The 19,340-nt window shown below is 41.4% G+C and overlaps 1 protein-coding gene across 1 annotated transcript; it reads left to right on the forward strand.

Moving 5' to 3' along the window:
* The first annotated feature begins 12,579 nt into the window (after window positions 1-12,579).
* On the forward strand, window positions 12,580-14,226 carry LOC134859462 (protein FAM200A-like). The gene is made up of 2 exons (XM_063875962.1): window positions 12,580-13,658; window positions 13,797-14,226. Exon 1 carries the CDS (start codon window positions 12,624-12,626, stop codon window positions 13,653-13,655), a length of 1,032 nt encoding a protein of 343 aa, XP_063732032.1. The 5' UTR covers window positions 12,580-12,623; the 3' UTR covers window positions 13,656-13,658; window positions 13,797-14,226.
* The last annotated feature ends 5,114 nt before the right edge of the window (window positions 14,227-19,340 follow it).

The raw sequence follows: 19,340 nt of genomic DNA on the forward strand, positions 1-19,340 counted from the left end.
CTACTACCCGTACAACTACTAGGATATTAATTAAATACTACTGCTACTGCTGCTGCTACTACTACTACTACTACTATTACTACTACTACTACTACTACTACTACTACTAATAATAATAATAATAATAATAATAATAATAAGAAGAAGAAGAAGAAGAAGAAGAAGAAGAAGAAGAAGAAGAAGAAGACTAAGAATAAGTATATTTCTTTATTCATAAGTTTAAATTCAGTGAATTTTGAGGACCAAACAAAACAGATAATGAATTAAAATACTACTACTGCTACTACTACTACTACTACTACTACTAGTAGTAGTACTACTACAAATAACAACAACAATAACAAGTATTTTTTCTTCTTATTTACATGTATTTCTGTGGAAGAGACAGTAGGCTACTGCTTAAAACACAAATTGGGAATTGTGTGGTGTATCGTCAGATCCTGGAAGAGCATGTGATATTGTGCAACCATGTTTTTGTGTTGAATAAATTATGTCGATGTAATAATTTTGTCCTTTTTGGCAAGCCCTTTTTGCTACAACTTAACTTACCATGCAATTCTACAGTCATACTATCCCTAATCTGTTCGTATGCCATGCATCAACATATTTTTGTAAGGTGACAGACAGCAGAGAGGCTGGAGGAGATGGAGGCGAGGACAGAGGAGGTAGAGGAAAAGAGGCAGGAAGAGATAGAGGAGCAGAGGCTGAGGGAGAGGATGGAGGTGGTAGTGGAGGAGAACCCACACTTGGAGATAGAGGAGGAGGTGGAGGAAGACAAGCAGAGACAGAGGCTGGAAATTCACAGGCACCTGCAGGGAGAGGACAGATAGGCACCTGCTCAGAAGATACACGTAAGATATTGGAATAAGAACAACAATTTTGTAGAACACATAAATAAATACTAAGGGTAAGCACCCAATAAGCTTAGTTTAGCAGTATAAGTCAACATTTCATATTATATATTTTTCAGGAGAGACAGACCCACGCAGGGAGAGAAGTGATCAGCATGCAGAGGAGCTTGGTAGCTGCCCACATCAGCCAAACTCTTGTTTTATTCAAACTCAGTCCTTGACCAAAAAGACACTAAAATTTCAGGACAGCTGGTTTAGGAAGCACACGTGGCTTCATTACAGCAAGGCATTGAAGGGGGTGTTGTGTTTTTATTGTGCCAAATATTTTGCAATTCAGAAATCGTCTTTAGCCAGTAAGGCTGATGGGGCATTCATAACAACAGGTTTCAGTAACTGGAAAAAAGCACTTGAGAAGTTCCATCAGCATGAAAACAGCGACTATCATGCAGCAGCGATGACCACTTATCTGCACAGCAAACAGCCAATCACCACACAACTCTCAACGCAATTACAGAAACAGCAGCATGAGGCTAGGAACAGCCTCTTGAAGATTGTGGGTGGGATTATGTAGCTGGCAAGGCAAGGCAATGCTTTCAGGGGGCATGACAGCAAAGAGGGAAACTTGCACCAACTGATGATTTATAAAGCAGAGGATGACGCCGAATTCAACAGCTGGCTCCAGAGAGGCAATAACTTCACCAGCCCAAAAATTCTAAATGAAATCATAAAAATAATCGGCAACAAAATAGTATATGACATCGTTAAGGAGATCCTGTCATTGCCCCTAATCCAGTACTCTCTCATCATTGATGAGACACAGGATGCAGCTGGAGTCGAGCAAGAGTCGTTCTGTCTGCGCTTCATTGACAAAAACTTGCAACCCAGAGAGGAATTTATCGGTCTCTACCAGGTTACATCCACTACTGGAGAGAACATCGCAAGTGCAGCCAAAGATGTCCTGCTTCGCCTGAATCTACCTCTTTCCCAGCTACGAGGTCAAGCATACGATGGGGCGGCCAATATGTCGGGACGAATGCAGGGTGTGCAAGCACATCTGAAGAAGGAGCAACCTCTGGCTGTTTATGTTCACTGTGGGCCACATTGTATCAGTCTTATTACCCAAGCTGCCTGTGCATCCTCCACTATCATAAGAGATGCTATTCATTTGGTGCATGAATTGGGCGTGTTGTTCCACCAGTCTATGAAGTTCAGGGCCATCTTTGCAACTATAGCGAAGTCGGATCATACAGCTCCTTACACATCGCTGAAGCCTCTTTGCCCCACCAGGTGGACGGTGCGAACGCCAGCCATTCGCTCTGTTCTCAATCAGTACCACTCCGTGCTTGCTGCAACAGAGGAAATGGCTCAGTCTTCCATGATGGATGTGGCTGCAAAAGCAAGTGGCCTTCATGAGAAGTTTTTGAGGGGCAATACACTTCTTGGCCTTCTTCTTGCAGAAGATGTGATGTCGATGTTGGAGGAGCTGAACATTTCTCTGCAGCAGAGAAGACAGACGACATCAGGGATGCTGGCTGCCGTGGAGCATGTGAAGAGAGGGATCCAGGAGAAAAGATCAGAAGGGCATTTTGGCCAGCTGTACATGAGAGCATCTCAGGTTGTAACATCTGTAAGCCTGCAGCCCATCAAAATGCCTCACGTGAGAATGCCCCCAAAACGCTTCACTGGTCCAGCCATGCAGCATCAGCATCATACGGCTCAAGACTACTACAGAGTGCAGTACTTTGGCACTTTAGACACTGTCGTTACACAGTGCTCAGAGCGTTTTAGCCAAGAGGGGCTTCAGAGGCTACAGAAGTTAGAAAACATTGTCATCACTGGGAAGATGGATACACTCATCAATGAATACCCAGAGTTGGATGCCATGTCTTTGGACATACAGTTGAAAATGTTCAAGGCCAACTACCCCAGTACAAGTCTCTCAGAGGTAGCAGAGATTTTGAAGGGTATGACGCCAGAGGTACGACATCTTTTTAGGGAAGTGGAGGCCCTCTTGCGACTTGTCATGGTTGTTCCTGCCTCCTCAGCAGAGGCTGAGCGAAGTTTTAGTGCCCTTAGACGCCTGAAGACATGGCTGAGAACATCAATGACGCAAACCCGGCTAAACAATCTTGCCGTTTGCCATGTCCATCAAGACAAATTGGATGCATTGGACAGGAGACAGATCTGTCAAAGATTTGTGGAAATGAATGGGGAACGCCTCCGTACTTTTGGGGCATTTATTTAAGTCTTATTTAGATATATTTCTATGCTCTTTTTGACCTAATTATCAGAATATCACTTATCTTTGTTTAAGAAGCCAATAAGTTAACAATTGCACATTTTGTATTTGTGTTTTGCTACTTGACAGCCTACAATAAAAAACAAGCTTTGAATTGTAACTTGTTAATTGGTCATTATACTGCATTTCTTAAAACTATGTTCTATACAAGCACATCTTTATCAATAGACCTATATGAAAATTGTACAAAATTCACTTTAAATATTTTGGGAAGGGCTCACATTTGGACCAAGGGCTGAAATCTACTGTTCTATATCTATTTCATGGGGTTAGGATTTGTCTTACAGGTCACCCTAAAATGCACTATAATGCAGGAAATGGCATCTAAGAAATCAAAAATCTTCGGGGGGAGGACCCCCAGACCCCCCGCAGGAAGGCTTTTCCCAATGCTCATTTGGACCCCCCCAATATCACCTACATGGTTTCGCCCTTGGGTCTAGGCACGTCCTGTGCTGTGAAAAAAACAAAACATCCTCTGCCTCGATTTATCCGCCGCTACGATATGATGGATTCATGTGGATGTGTATTTCTCAGAGTGATAGTGTTGAAAGGGGTAGACAGAGGGAATGACATGCTTAAATGGTCTCTCAGGCGGGATTCAAACCTGCATTCTCCACACGGTAACTGAATCCCAATACATGGGCGGCCAGCTCTACCAGGTGAGGTATGCATCAGGCCAAAATAATGTGTATTTAAACTAAATGTATTTACATTTGCGGAAAAAAAATTGGTTGAAACAAAAAAACTAACGAAACAAAATTGTCAAATCAACTACCTCCGCGGACCCCCTGTTGAAGACCTCTGATCTAAGGACCTCCCTTTACCTCAAAGGCATCAGCAAAGACCCAAAGACTGTTAGACAACATGTACTTATGAAAACTGCAGTTGGCCCTTTGAAAAGGGTGAAAGTGAAAATGACTGGCATAAACATATACTTCATTAAAACAGTTTGAGTAGATGAAGATGCATTAGAAATGAGGGCTGCCAGATTGAATATGATCACAGAAACAACTCTCCTGAACTTTCTGATTCACCATTAAGTTAAAGTTGTTGGTATTCTCTTACTGTAGTGTGTTAAATAGGTTTTTCAACATGTAAATGATCTGCGAAGGCTGAAATCCCTGTGTCCTCTCCCACATATCCTTGAGCACCCTGAACTCTACCACCTCACATTCCTTCACCATATCCACATTCACCATTCCTTTTCACCCTCTACACCCCTGAATTCCGCTTCAACACCGGCTCATGCCACCTACAGAAGTTCTCCGAGGACTCATCCATCGTCAGCTGCATCACAGATGGCAACGAGGAGGAGTACAGGGCCCTTGGTGGAGAACTTCGTAGGCTGGTGTGACAACAACCACCTCCAACTCAACATCAGCAAGACTAGGGAGCTGGTGGTGGACTTCAGGCGGAGCATGAAGAGGTCTCTAACCCCCATCACTATCAGGGGGGAGGAGGATGAGGTGGTGAACACCTTCTAGTTCCTGGGAGTGCACTTGAACAATAAACTGGACTAGAGTGACAACACTGATGCTCTCTTCAGGAAGGGACTGAGCAAGCTGTTCTTCCTGAAGGGGCTCAGGTCCTTCAAAGTGTGCACCATGCTGCTGCAGACGTTCTACCAGTCTGTGGTGGCCAGTGTGCTCTTCTTTGCCATGGTGTGCTGGGGGTGAATCACCAAAAAAATGGATGCTGACATGCTGAACAAGCTCTTGTGGAAGACTAGCTCTGTAGTTGGAGTTAAACTGGACAATCTGGAAGAGGTGGCTGAGGGGAGGACGAGGAGGAAACTGGACAGTATCCAGGATAAACCCTCCCACCCCCTCCATACAGAGCTAGTGAAGATGAGGAGTAAGTTCAGCCACAGAGTCATCCCATCTCGGCACAGCACTAAACTCCTTCGTGTCTGTAGCCACCAGGCTGCACAACAAGGGGTTAAACATGTGACTCACTGATAATAACCCTGACTGCACATAAAGCGTGCATTCTTGCACTTTTGCACAATAACTTTTGACGTGCACTTTCTGAACGAATACATGTGTATATTTTTAACAATACTCTTGTTACTTATCTGTATATATATATTTTTTTGTTTTAAAAATGTTAGAATGTTTCATTTTTATTTTAAATGTGTGTTTCATATCCGTGTGTGAACCTGTACTGTTTTTCCTCTTCTCTGTAGCTGCTTAAACACTCAAATTTCCCCACATGGATTAATAAAGGTACATCACCTCTGAGACATCGGACCCCCTCCCCCACCTCACTGTGACTACAGGCCAGGTGAAGAGACAGCTGGACAAACTACACCAAAGAAAATCTGCAAGGCCCTGAGGGTATCAGCCCCACCCTGCCAGCCAGCACACCTGTCCTTCAACACCTGTTCAACCTGAGCCTGTACCTGGAGACCCTCCTGGTGCTGTGAAAGACGTCATGCGTTGTTCCTGTCTCTAAAAAAGACTACTTCTTCTGGGCTCAATGACTATCGGCCAGTAGCTCTCACATCTCATGTGATGAATGTGCTGGAGAGACTGGCCCTGTCCTATCTCAGACCGCAGGTGAGATCATTTCTAGACCCTCTGCAATTCGCCTACCAGCCTCACCTGGGGGTGGACAATGCCATTATCTACCTGCTGCAGCAAGCTCACTCGTACCTGGATGGATTGGGTGCACTGTAAGAATCAGCTTCTTTGTTTCTCTGTTTTGTATTTCATATGAAATAATGTTTAATGCATTTGTCCCTCATCAATAAACGTCTAAATATATATATATTTTTTTAAAAGGTGATTTCTCCAGTGCATTCAACACGATCCAGCCACCGCCACTGAGTGACAAGCTGCAGGCCATGAGAGTAGATGCGTCCACCATCTCCTGGATTGCTAACTACCTCACAGACAGGCCACAGTATGACCGGCTGGGCAGGGTTCTGTCTGATGTGGTTGGTAGTACAGGAGCACCACAGGGAACTGTGCTGTCTCCCTTCCTGTTAACCTTATACACCACTGACTTTAAATACAACTCAGAGTCATGCCACCTGCAGAAATTTTCGGATGACTCTGCAGTGTTAGGGCTTATAAGGGATGGACGGGAGGAGGAGTACAGAGCGCTGGTGGATGATTTTGTGGAGTGGACTTGAAGAAATCAGCTGCTTCTGAATGTGGCCAAGACCAGAGAGATGGTCATTAACTTCAGGAGGAAGAGGACTTCGCCACAGCCCCTGTGCATTCTGGGTGAGGATGTGGCAGTAGTGGAGGACTACAAGTACTTTGGAGTGCACCTAGACAACGGACTGAACTGGAGGGACAACACTGACGCTGCGTACAAGAAGGGGATGAGCCGACTCTATTTCCTGACGAGGCTGAGATCCTTCAACGTGTGCAGCAAGAGGTTGGATATCTTCTACCAGTCTGTTGTTGCTAGTGCACTCTTCTTCGCTGCTGTCTGCTTGGGGGGCAGCATCAGGGCCGGTGACACCAGCAGACTTAAAAAACTGATTAAGAAAGCTTGCTCGGTCATCGGCATCAAACTGGACAATTTTGAGGCTGTGATGGAGAGGAGGACCCTGAACAAACTGTTATCTATCATGGATAAACCCACCCACCCTCTCCACCTGCAGCTGGAAAGACAGCAGAGCTCCTTCTCCAACAGACTGCTCCAGCGCCACAGGTACAGGAGAACATTCCTGCCCACTGCAATGACCCTGTATAACAACTCACCTCTGGCTGGCAGAGAACTCTCTGCTCCATGGCTTATCTGTTAACGGGAACACTTCACTCTCACTTTACACTTACATTGCAAAATGTATACTTTATTTAATAATCCTTACACTGCATTGTAATGTAAATAATATCCTGTGTTACATTTTGTAAATTCAATAGTCTACTTGTCAGTCATTTTACTTATTATTTATGTTCATATACGTGCATATACATACAGTATATATATATAATGCCGGTTTATTTTTATTTATATTTGTTCTGTAATATTTGTTCTGTAAGATGGTCATACTTTAGAATAGTTTATTTCTTATTTCATTTTATTTCTATGTATATTTTGTATTGTATTGTATTTTGCTACTGCAACGCAAATATTTCCCATTCTGGGATTAATAAAGTAAATCTTATCTTATTTTACCTGTCCTTGTGACAGCAGAGCTGGCCACCTAACCAATCAAAGCAGACTGGGCTCTGGTTTCAGACAAATGGTGAAAAGAGGTGATGAAGCACAGGCAGTCTGATAAAAATAAAGAGCTTTGAAAGTTGAAGCATGGAGACATGTCACAGTAGATACACAAGATACAAATATGAACCTAAAAATTAGCAAAATATGTCCTCTTCAAAATATAATTTACAGTATGATCTAGCATGTTGGTTTTTGCTCATAGATTTTAACACCACCAACTTTTCTGGGAGAGCCACAATGAGAAGGATGTCTGTCATGTATTTGTTGAGTTAAGTTTCAGACAAAACAAGAATATCAATATCAGATGATGTTTTTGATTTTTGAGATGAACAGATTTTTGAATTTCAGGTTAATTAAACCAAGCCAAGATGTATCCTTAAGAGACCCTCAAAATACAACAATCAGGTCATAAAAATTTTGTATGGGCCTTTGCATATTTTCTGTAAAACATTTAAAGGAAAAAAAAATAGCTGAGTCTTACAGGTGGTGGAAACAGGAGGTTGCCGTCAGACAAGAAGAGGCTGTGGGAAGGAGTGTTGTGGAGAAGCAGTTCTGTGAGGTGAGATAGAAGAACAGGGAGCAAGGGACGAATCAATGTTAATTTCAAACGTCAGCTGCTCATCCCAGAGATAATGGTAATGTTTTATCTATTAAATAAAAAGCTTTTGAATAAAAGGTGATATTTTCATGCCGGTGCAGGGAGAACCAATTATACAACCGAAACAAAGACTAAGGCCTCGGATGCAGCCTTAGGGGAGATCTGAGGACTAAAACTGAATTTCAGGATTGGGTGTGCGAAAATACGTGGCCCTTTATAATTGAGCATGAATACACATGCTGAAAAGTAGATTCCCTGTGACAGGAGGCAGCTGTGCAGGTATGCTGTTGCCGACGTGACCTTTGCCCTGTATGACAGGCAGGCTGTGTGAGAGAGGCATCTGCTGAGATGTTTAGCCTTGGTTGGATTCCAAAAACATTCTAGTCCATGCCTGGTGCTACAGTTACTGTGCTTGTTTTTCCCTCCACCTCTCCCTCCCTGCAGTGGAGGAAATAAAAGCAGATCCCTTTGACGTCTCCCCAGCCGTTTGGGGCGGATTGCTGGGTTTCACCTCTACAGTTGTGAAAGACACAGTTGCAGCTTGTGAAGCCTCATTAGGAGTCAGACAGATGGAATTTTCCTTCCTCCCTCCACATTCTCCCTCTCTTCACTTTGTCATTTATTTTTTTGTATTAGGGTGCAGGGCGCAAGGTGTTGGCTCTTGAACACAGGACACAGAAAGGACCATATGCTTTTTGAAGAAACACTATAAATGTCATTTCCATATTTGCAAAGGTTATTTGAAAGTAACTGCAACAGCTTCTGGACTTTTTCAGCACATATTTTATACTGTTGTAAGAAATAAAAATAAATAAATAATCATTACTTTTGCTTTTTAGCTTGATTTGGTAATGCTTCACTGGATGTAAACCATTAATCTTCAGTTACATATTACAATTACAATTTTTCCCTATTTTCTTTGGCTAGACTCTTGATTTTTGTAAATATATTTGGACTTGGTTTACTGTAGTTTACTCCAAACCAAAGATAATTGGTTAAGTATAATTGAGTTAGACTTAAAACAGTTTTTGATTGTTATTTGTAAAAATCTAAAATATGAACTGTAACTAGCAGTGGTGGAACGTCTAATTTGCATTGATTTAAGTACCATACTAAAGTACTATTTTGACTAGGGATGCACCAGTGGGTATGGCATCGGCCGATGTTAGCCCTATTTACCACCATCGGCACATGGGTAAAATAAGGTGACATCACCGATGTTTATGTTTTGCTACATGACCAGGAGAAGATGTTAGCGTCGTTGTTTTTAAATCTGACGGTCCAAATCCAAAGTCAGGGCATCATTTTAAAGGATTAGAACAGTAGGTCTGCCGTAACTTTAAAGTCATTCCGGGGGATCAAATACTTATTTCCTTCATTGTATGTGTATGTGAAGAAAACAGGATAATATAATATTATATAAAAATATAGTGGTTTTAAGGGAGCCATTGTGCATTTTCCGTACCTTAACTTTTGATACTGTTAATACATTTAGCTGATAATTATTCTGTACTTAAGTAACACTTTGCATTCAAGACCTTTACATGTAATGAAGTATTTTCAGACCATAGTATTTCTACTTTGAAATAAGGATCTGAGTAATTCCTACAACTATGATAACAAGGGTACTCGGAGTGGTAACTAAAGCATAGTCCTTTTGTATGTGTATCTTGCTTTATTATAGATGACTCAGGAGACAGCGATTATCATTGACTGATTTATTCGCGCCCTGTACTCTGTCATAACTGGTGTAACTCACATAACATTCCGGGTATTCACAACTCCAGACCAAAGAGTATGTCACAACATTACAGTAACTGACAATGTTAAAGTTTCTTTATATGAAATACAGAACATTAACACAACACAAAGACATGACATATACAAAACACGGATCATGACATGCAGCAGCAAGTGCTTGATTTGTAAATTTGTAGTTGAGTAGCCTCTTTCTGAAAAGACAATGTTATCACTCTTATGTGTGCTATGTTATCCCAGCTCTCCTGTCATAGCACTACCATCTGCCATTTTGTTCAACACCTTCAGTGGTGTGCAAGCCATCCTAGTGAATACTCATATTGAGTTTTAATGAAATTGAACAATAATTTGTGTGTCCGCCCAAAAGTCTTCCTTTTTCCATGCTATTCACTTCCATTACGATTCATGAAAGCAGGTTATGTTATGAAATTGAAGTTGCGTTGGTGTTTGTGTGTTGGTTGTTGATGGCAGTGTGTGCGTGTGAGTGTCCGGTTAATGATTGCCCCCCCCCCCCCCATTCCATTTGTTCTGGAGCAGACCCTGTTCTGTTATAATCCTATAATACTGCTGTTTAAATATTGACTCCAGTAGACTAAGCAAGTAATTTCCTGTTCACAGATTTGTTATTCACTGTACAAAGTAAGTACAGATACAGATTTAAATAGCAAACCTTGACGATAAAAACATAATTCTACTGAGTGAAAACACTGTTGGTGATATTCGAGCAAATGCATACATGCATGCTAGAACGCCCTCCCCCTACCCGATTCCTGCCATACACCTACCCTATTCCAGCGGCTGGGAATCTAAAGCCCTCCCCCTGTTTCCTGAGAGGGGCGTTGCCAGATTGACCCATTTGTTTGATTGCAGGGTTTTACCATGAGATGGCACTTCCTTCAAAAATACACAGAGAGCTAACTGGGTGAACTTTGGCCCTTGTTTAGCTTTGATTCACACAGTTTGTTTCCTGGACTAACAGAATTGTCACTTCAGTAATGTTTACAGCTCCGCAGTTGTGTTTGCTGAGCAGCATTCACATAGTTTGTATCCCTCATTTTCACAGGGAAATGTAACACATTACTTTTACACTTTTTTTTAATGTATACTATTACACACACTGTGTGTAATAGTATGAAATGATGTGCAATTCTTTGTTTTTTACTTTAACGATAAAACATCCAGATTTGAGAATAACTAAAGTTTATCTCATCCTATTATCTTAATTATAATTCAATAATATATAGTCTTTGTATATTTATTGATAATAATAATAATAATAATAATAATAATAATAATAATAATAATAATAATAATAATAATAATAATAATAATAATAATAATATTTAAACTTATTTATTTTTGCTGCTCATACTTTTACCTTTACAATAGTTTGCTTAAATATGCAGGACAACTTATTGAATCTTGTTGTGGTGTTTTTACACAGTACAGCACTTTTCTACATATAGCTTTTTAAGTAGAACGTTGGCTTTTCGGCAGCTTCTCACTCGGGGGAGAACTGTTGATGACCAGGACCTATTGTAATGCTAATGAACTGGTTGGGCCATGTGAAGGATCCCACTCAGGGACTGGAACGCTGAAATACTTCAGAAAACACTTCCATTGAATGAAAAAAACAGTCGCAATCGCAAAAGCACTAAGCCAGGGGTTTTCAACCGGTGGTCCGCGGACCCCTGGTGGTCCGCGGCGGCATTGCATGTGGTCCGTGACAAGAGCCTATGTTGATCAGTTCACCATTGTTTTTTTTTAATATAAATTCGCTTTGATATTTCAACACATTTCCAGAATACCGTTACATATCGTGAAAAATATGTTTAAAATAATATAAAGGAAATTCAAGCTGACAGAATGTAGCCTTGCGCCTATCCAGTCTATGGTAGCCTGTGATTCGCTAATGGTAATGAGTTGCGTCGCTAACCTCACTTATTATTCATTACGTACAGTCTTGCGAGCAAAGTTGACACACATTTATAAGCATAGCCGACGAGAGTATTTTAAGATAGGTTGTAGTACAGCAAACATTTGTTACATATGTACTAGTCTAGCTATATATCTAGCACCAATGGATCGTTTTGTAGTGAGGAAAGTGCCAGAGGGACAGGCTGCCATGACAGAGGGTCAGGCTGCCACGACAGAGGGACAGGCCGCCACGATAGGGCAAGGACAGGCTTCCGAAGCGTCAACTTCGCAAAAAAGACGAAAAAGAAAATACAATGAGGAATATGTTAAATATGGATTCACAGTGACGACAGACAGAGCAGGAGAGGAGGTACCACTGTGTTTCGTATGTTCAACAATTCTCTGTAATGAAGCTATGAAGCCGTCGAAACTTACGCGGCATATGGAGACGCATCACGTCCACTTGAAGGCCAAACCCGTTGAGTACATGCAACAGATGTTGCGTGATTTCAAAGGACAGCAGGCTACCATGAGGAAGAGTGCAAAAATAAATGAAAACGCACTGAAAGCATCGTATCTGGTCGCTCTCAGGGTTGCAAAAAGTAAGAAGCCCCATACCATTGCAGAGCAGCTTATATTGCCAGCAGCCATAGATATGTGCAGAGCTATGGTAAGCGAAGAATGTGCCAACAAATTAAAAACTATTCCGTTGTCAGACAACACAATCGGAAGACGAATTGGGGAAATGGCAAATGATGTCAAAGACCAGCTGATGGCAAAACTTCAGACAGTTCTGTTTTCCCTTCAAATCGACGAGACGACAGATGTTACTAATGATGCGCAACTGTTAACATTTGTGCGATACGAGGACAGTGGCACTATGTGCGAGGAATTTCTTTTTTGCAAACCACTGCCCGGGCGAACTACCGGTGTAGAAATATTTAAAGCACTGGACGATTTTTTATACAATATCTCGTGGCAGAGGTGCGTTGCATTATGCAGCGATGGGGCCCGAGCCATGAGTGGCAGCAAGACTGGACTGTTTGCGCATGTAAGGAGGGTGGCTCCGGGGGTAATTTGGACACACTGCCTGATTCATAGAGAGGCTCTCGCCTCCAAAGATCTCAGTGTTGAGCTCAGTGGTGTGTTTGATGTCGTTGTCAAGACGGTCAACTTCATAAAACGAAACGCATTGAATACACGCCTGTTTTCATCCCTATGCCATGACTTGGGAAGTGAACACAGCTCTCTCCTTTATCATTCAGAGGTGCGTTGGCTGTCTCGCGGCGCTGTGCTCGCCCGTGTGTTTGAACTACGCGGAGCTATCTACGAGTTCTTGTGCGAGAAGCATTCTGATCTGGCTTCCAATTTCAACGATAGTTACTGGTTAACTAAGCTGGCGTACCTCACAGATGTTTTTGCAGAGCTGAACAAGTTGAACAGCTCCATGCAAGGGAGAGATGCAAACGTCATGCAGCTCTACGAGAAGCTCGACGCATTTGTGAAAAAAATGTCAAAGTGGATCGAACGAGTGGAGAGCAATAACTTGGCGATGTTTCCTTCAGTTGAGGAATACCCTGACAGCACTGACATCAACGACACTATATGTGAGCATTTGAGGAAGCTTGTGCGTCAATTCGCAAAGTACTTCACTGATTCGGAAGAGTGGCGCCGTGACAGCAAGTGGATCCTGCTCCCATTCAGTGACGATGCATCAGTAGGGTCAAGTCTGACGGCTGTGGAAGAGGATAAGCTGATTGAGATGTCCACAGACTCTGTCAGGAGGCATATGTACGACACACAGCCCCTTGTTAAATTCTGGATAAGTTGCCAGACAGAATTTCCACAGCTTGCTGCAAAAGCAATGAGGTGTCTTTTGCCCTTTCCAACCACATACCTGTGTGAGAGTGGTTTTTCTACACTGGCGTACTTAAAGAATAAGTACAGGGCTAGGCTTGATCCAGAGAATGACATGAGACTGTCTCTGTCTACCATTTCGCCACGAATAGACAGGCTGTGTGGACTTCACCACGCCCAGATATCACACTGACAGGTAGGCCTAATTCTCCCATGTTTTCACTGTTACGACCCTGGCGGGTTTAGGCCCCGCCCTGTGTTAATGGTAAGCCTGTTCTCTCTCCCTGCTTTTCTCAATCTCTCTCTGCTTTTCTCAATCTCTCTGTCTCTACAGCAGGTGATTGGTGACAGGTCTGTCCTGGCTGGGTTATAAAAGCCCTGACCAGCCAGCAGTTGAGGCTGCCTTGGTCTTCATTTGTTGGATTTTGGTTCTCCGGTGTTGTTGGATTTTTGTTCTCCGTTGTTGTTTTGTCACACACCTAGACTGACTTTGCATGACATTTTTAGTTACTTTTCCCAATACTGAATTGCACAACACTTTATTATTCTTTATTCTTTCTTTAAAATAATCTTTAATTTAATTTAATTTAATAAATCTACTTTTATTATTATAAAATCTGCGTGGCCTCTCTTTCATGTTTCATGCATTGAGCTATGCATGTAACACCAAATACACACGCGCACGCGCAGGCACATCAGTGGGCCGCGGATTGCTTTCTAGTCCGAATGGTGGTCCCTGGGACAAAACCAGTTGAAAACCCCTGCACTAAGCCAATCAGGCATGGATAAAACACAGGATCAGTCTATGTGTCAACGGGGCACTAGTTTCTCCCCTGTCCAAGACTGGGTAATGGTCCGGTCTGCCAGCACACAGCTCGGCTGTCTGCAGCAGAGAACAGACGAAGAGATAGACCAGTACTCTAAACACTGAAGTCAAACATCGTACACATCCAAAAGGGAATAAATATAAGTCATTATTATTACCAAGTTAAATCATTTTCAGTGTTTTTGACTTGTATTAAACACTCGATATTTCCATGGACGTTTATTAACAGCAATGCGACATAGAAGCAGCAGGAACTGCAACAGCATGAATATGCAAACCCGAGCCTACAGTTAAAAATACTGCTGGAGATCAGAGGGGGATGGGATAGCTGTGGCACTTTCCGATGGCCATTAGGTGTGAAACTTAAAGAGAGTCACAGCACTGCTGATCCAACACGTTCTCACTCCCAACTTGTCTTATGTTGACGTGATGTCAGGATCTCAAGTCGTCTACCTTGGATGTTGAACTTCCCTGCATGTTAAAAATCGACGCTAAACATACAAATATAAACAGCAATAGCTCAACAATAATACAGTAAACAATGGACACTATAAATATTGTTGTCTGCCCGTGGTGAAATGACGAGGCTGCATTAGAAATAAACCTATTTTAGTGAATTACTGAGCTCAGGCAATAATTAACGTTTTAATGAAAGTGACTAGAGCATGTTCGCATTTGTTAGTGCTTTCATGTGAATTAGGCAAACTTAGATACATTAAATGATTGTTATGATGATGATTACAAATCATGCATTTCATCCCGTTGGATGTGATACAAAAACAAACCGATTATTTTTGTAGTTGTAAACACACGTGGATTAAACCACATGAATTTTCTTTTATTAAATATTTCATTTCACTATTTTATTTGTATATTTCTTATTTCTATTTCTAACTATTTGTTTTGCTTCATATTGTATTTCGCTGCTTTAACACAAAAAAAAACAAACAAACAAACAAAATCCCAGTTTTGGATGAAAAAATAATTCTGATTTTTTTTTAAATGATTACATTTATCTTATTTAATGGACAATATGATTCTAACCGTGATAGTGGGAATTAAAAAAAAATCTTTGGATACTATAAATATCAATATAGTACAGGTTTAAGGGCAAAATGTTGCTTCAAGGTCTTTTTAAGTTTCTATAGTAACAGGCTGCTGTGTCTGTGCCAGAAGCAGCACCCTCTGAGGAATCAGCTGTTTATTTCATGAGTTCCATGGTGGCAGCGTCCATCAATTCGCCACCTGGTGGATCGATGAGCCATTGCAGTTTCTATCCATATCAAATATCAAGGGGGCGTCACAAGTCTGTGCCGTGTCCACTACGTCACACTGGGGGTTTTCCTTTTGGCGAGGGCCGGCCACCAAGCCGTACAAGACCGGTGCGGGTGGGGACGCCCGAAATCAAGTGATCTATCTGTAGCATCAGTTTCCCTCAGCTGATGGTTTGGACTTCTTGCCTTGAAATTGGAACATTCTGTCACTGTCGTAGGTTGTGATAGACCCGCTTAGCTAGCAGTGCAGATTTGTCCTAATTGACTATCTACTTTAGATTCCATTGAGATTCTCTTTGCTGGAGATTTGTCCTTGGACTGATTGTCCTCTGTCTCTGAGAGTTTTAAATCTACCGGTGAGTCATTTAATTTCACACAGCCTAATCAATAGCTCAACCGAGTGAATCTTAAATGTCCAGAGAAATCCTGACTTATTGATTTTTTTCTTAACAGATTTGCCTCATACATATTCAGATATTGGTATTTTGGCAAATAATGGGAGCAGCCATTGCATTGCCTGGGCTGATCTAGAGACACCGAGCTGAAAATGAGCTCTACCTTTCTAAATGTATTTTGTACTTGTACTTTAAATTGCAATAAAATCTTCCCTTGGGAAGTGTGAGAAAAAATCAATATATTGAAATGTAACATTAAATGACATAATTCACGAGACCAGAAGGAACAGAGAGTAGAAACGCGTGATGTGAAGAGAAGATCGAGATCTTTTCCATGCAGCTGTAGACAGATTAGCTACTTCAATGTGGACTGTGGTCAGTGACATGGGGAAGGACCACAGCTGTGTTTCTTTTGTAGAAGTATCATATCATTTTATTAGTAAATGCTGTTGCATGAGAAGCTTCTTGGATTCTTTTTGCATATTTGTACTTTAGAATTTCTCATTGTATGGTGCATAAATAAAAACACAGGGAAAGAAGATCAATTGTAAGAACAGGACCATAAAAATAAAATGATTCTAAAAATATATAAAAACAAATAATTATAACATCAAAATATAGATACATATTTACATAAAATATAGATATAACAAACAACTACATGGAATAAAATCACAAAATAATATATGTGCAAATGAAAAGTGAAAAGCTGTGCATATATTAAAAGAGGTAGCTTTGTATACAAATGTGCAAAATATTAGGGTGAGCATGACTGATAGAATACCATTTAAATTATGAAATTATTTGAGGCTTCACTTCCACATCCAAAACATCTTAATGAATAAAGGGCCCCCCTTCAACATCCCATTGTTATACAGATGTAGCCCCTGATTTCAAGAGTCCCCACCTATATGGGTCCGTGACAGGATCTCGCCGAAAGGAAAACCCCCAGTGTGACGAAGTGGACACGACTGATGATGATGATGATGATTTCAAATGATGTTGAAACCAGCTGCAATGGTTCATCGATCCACCAGGTGGCACATTGACGGATGCTCCCAAAAAGGAACTCATGAAATAAACAGCTGATTTCTCAGAGGGTGCTGCTTCTGGCACATACACAGCAGCCTGTTTTTTTATGCGTAAAATAGTGAGAAAACACGCCTCATAATTATTTCATTTGTTTTCCCCATAAAAGCTGGTGGGTTGAAAGCAACACGGGAGGTGAAAATAATTATTAAGCAACTGTTGCTGCCTTGGCTTTATCTGAAAACTGATGGCATGATTAAATTTATGGCACGGGACACAAATATTTATTTAGATATGTTTTAACCAAGTTTAAATAAAGGCTAGAGTGTTTCTGGCAAGGGGGATTAATCTCTGATTATAATAGCGTATGTTTTTTTTTATTCCCAATGTCAAGGATATTATCACATTTTGCATTAAATAAGATAAATGTAATAATTTATTTTTTAAAAAACATTGTATTTCCTTTGCATTTAACAAAATAAATGTGGATAATCAACGTGAGTTTACAACTACAAAAATGTTCAGTTTATTTTTGTATCAGATCCATCCAACCATCCATCTTCTCCCGCTTTTCCGTCAGGGTCGCGGAGGTAACAGCTCCAGCAGAGTGCCCGAAACTTCTCTTTCCCTGGCCACATCAACCAGCTCTGACTGGGCGATTCCAAGGCGCTCCCAGGCCAGCGAAGAGATACAGTGGTATGCAAAAGTTTGGGCACCCCTCTGAGATTTCATGACAATTTGCTTTTCCTTTATAATAGAAGATCACAGCAACAACATTTGTTTTCCTACAAAGATGTAGACGTTTTAGTGTTTTCCAGACCAAAATTCTTAGGGTAGCATTACATAGTTTTATTATAATAAAATAAAATGCAAAAAATGGGATGTGCAAAAGTTTGGGCACCCTTATAAATAGCATTCATTTCAACACCTGTACGGATTTATAGCTGACAGGTTGCTGCACAAAATTGCTTTGATTAGCTCATTAGGCCTTCAATTACAAAGACAGGTGGAACCAATCATGAAAAAGGCTATTTAACATAGGTAATAGCTGGCTGTGCCTGGCCTAGGTTCTTTCTTAGGGAGTGGCAAGATGGGGACCTCAAAACAACTCTCCACTGACCTGAAAGCTAAGATAATCCAACATTATAAATTAGGAGAAGGGTACAAAAAATTATCTGACAGGTTTAAACTGTCTGTCTCCACAGTCAGAAACGTAGTTGTGAAATGGAAGGCCACAGGAACAGTCCGTGTGAAGGAAAGATGTGGTAGGCCGACAAAAATAGGGGAAAGGCACAGGCGAAGGATGGTGAAAATGGTCACAGAGAAGCCACAGACCACCTCCAGAGAACTACAACAACATCTGGCTGCTGATGGTGTAGTTGTTCACCGTTCCACAATCCAGCGTACTTTGCACCAGGAAGAGCTCATTGGAAGGGTGATGTGCAAAAAGCCTTTCCTGAGTGTTAATCACAAGAAGAGTCGCATGAGGTATGCAAAAGCACATCTGGACAAGCCAGAAGCATTTTGGAACAAAATACTGTGGTCAGATGAGACCAAGATTGAGTTATTTGGTCATAACATGAACAGGTATGCATGGCGAAAAAAACACACTGCATTCAATGAAAAGAACTTGTTGCCCACTGTAAAATTTGGTGGAGGATCTATCATGTTATGGGGCTGTGTGGCTAGCACAGGTACTGGAAAACTTGTTAAAGTTGAGGGCCACATGAATTCCTTACAGTACCAGGAGATTCTTGACAAGAATGTTCTAGAGTCAGTCACAAAGTTGAAGCTACGCCGGGGTTGGATTTTTCAGCAGGACAATGATCCTAAGCACCGATCAAAATCCACCAAGGAATTCATGCAGAAGCACAGGTACAATGTTCTGGAATGGCCATCCCAGTCCCCAGACCTTAACATCATTGAAAATGTATGGATTTATTTGAAGAAGGCTGTCCATGCACGGAGGCCAAGAAACCTGACTGAACTGGAGACGTTTTGTGTGGAAGAATGGGCCAAAATACCACCTGCCAGGCTTAAGGGACTTGTCTGTGGCTACAGGAGGCGTCTACAGGCCGTTATTGCAGCAAAAGGAGGCAATACTAAATATTAATGGAATTATTTCTTAGGGGTGCCCAAATTTATGCACATGCCTATTTTTGTTTGAATGCACATAAACATGTTTCTGTTTGACCAATAAAAGTTATTTCACTACTGAGATGTTTCTGTTACCATAAGGTATAACATATGTTAAAATGAAGTTGCTGCTTCAAAAGCTCAGCAAGTGACAAACTGATGCAGTGGTTTTCCTAAGGGGTGCCCAAACTTTTGCATACCACTGTATAATCCCTCCA

The sequence above is a fragment of the Eleginops maclovinus genome, chromosome 23, assembly GCF_036324505.1.
Source record: "Eleginops maclovinus isolate JMC-PN-2008 ecotype Puerto Natales chromosome 23, JC_Emac_rtc_rv5, whole genome shotgun sequence".
Taxonomy (NCBI): domain Eukaryota; kingdom Metazoa; phylum Chordata; class Actinopteri; order Perciformes; family Eleginopidae; genus Eleginops; species Eleginops maclovinus.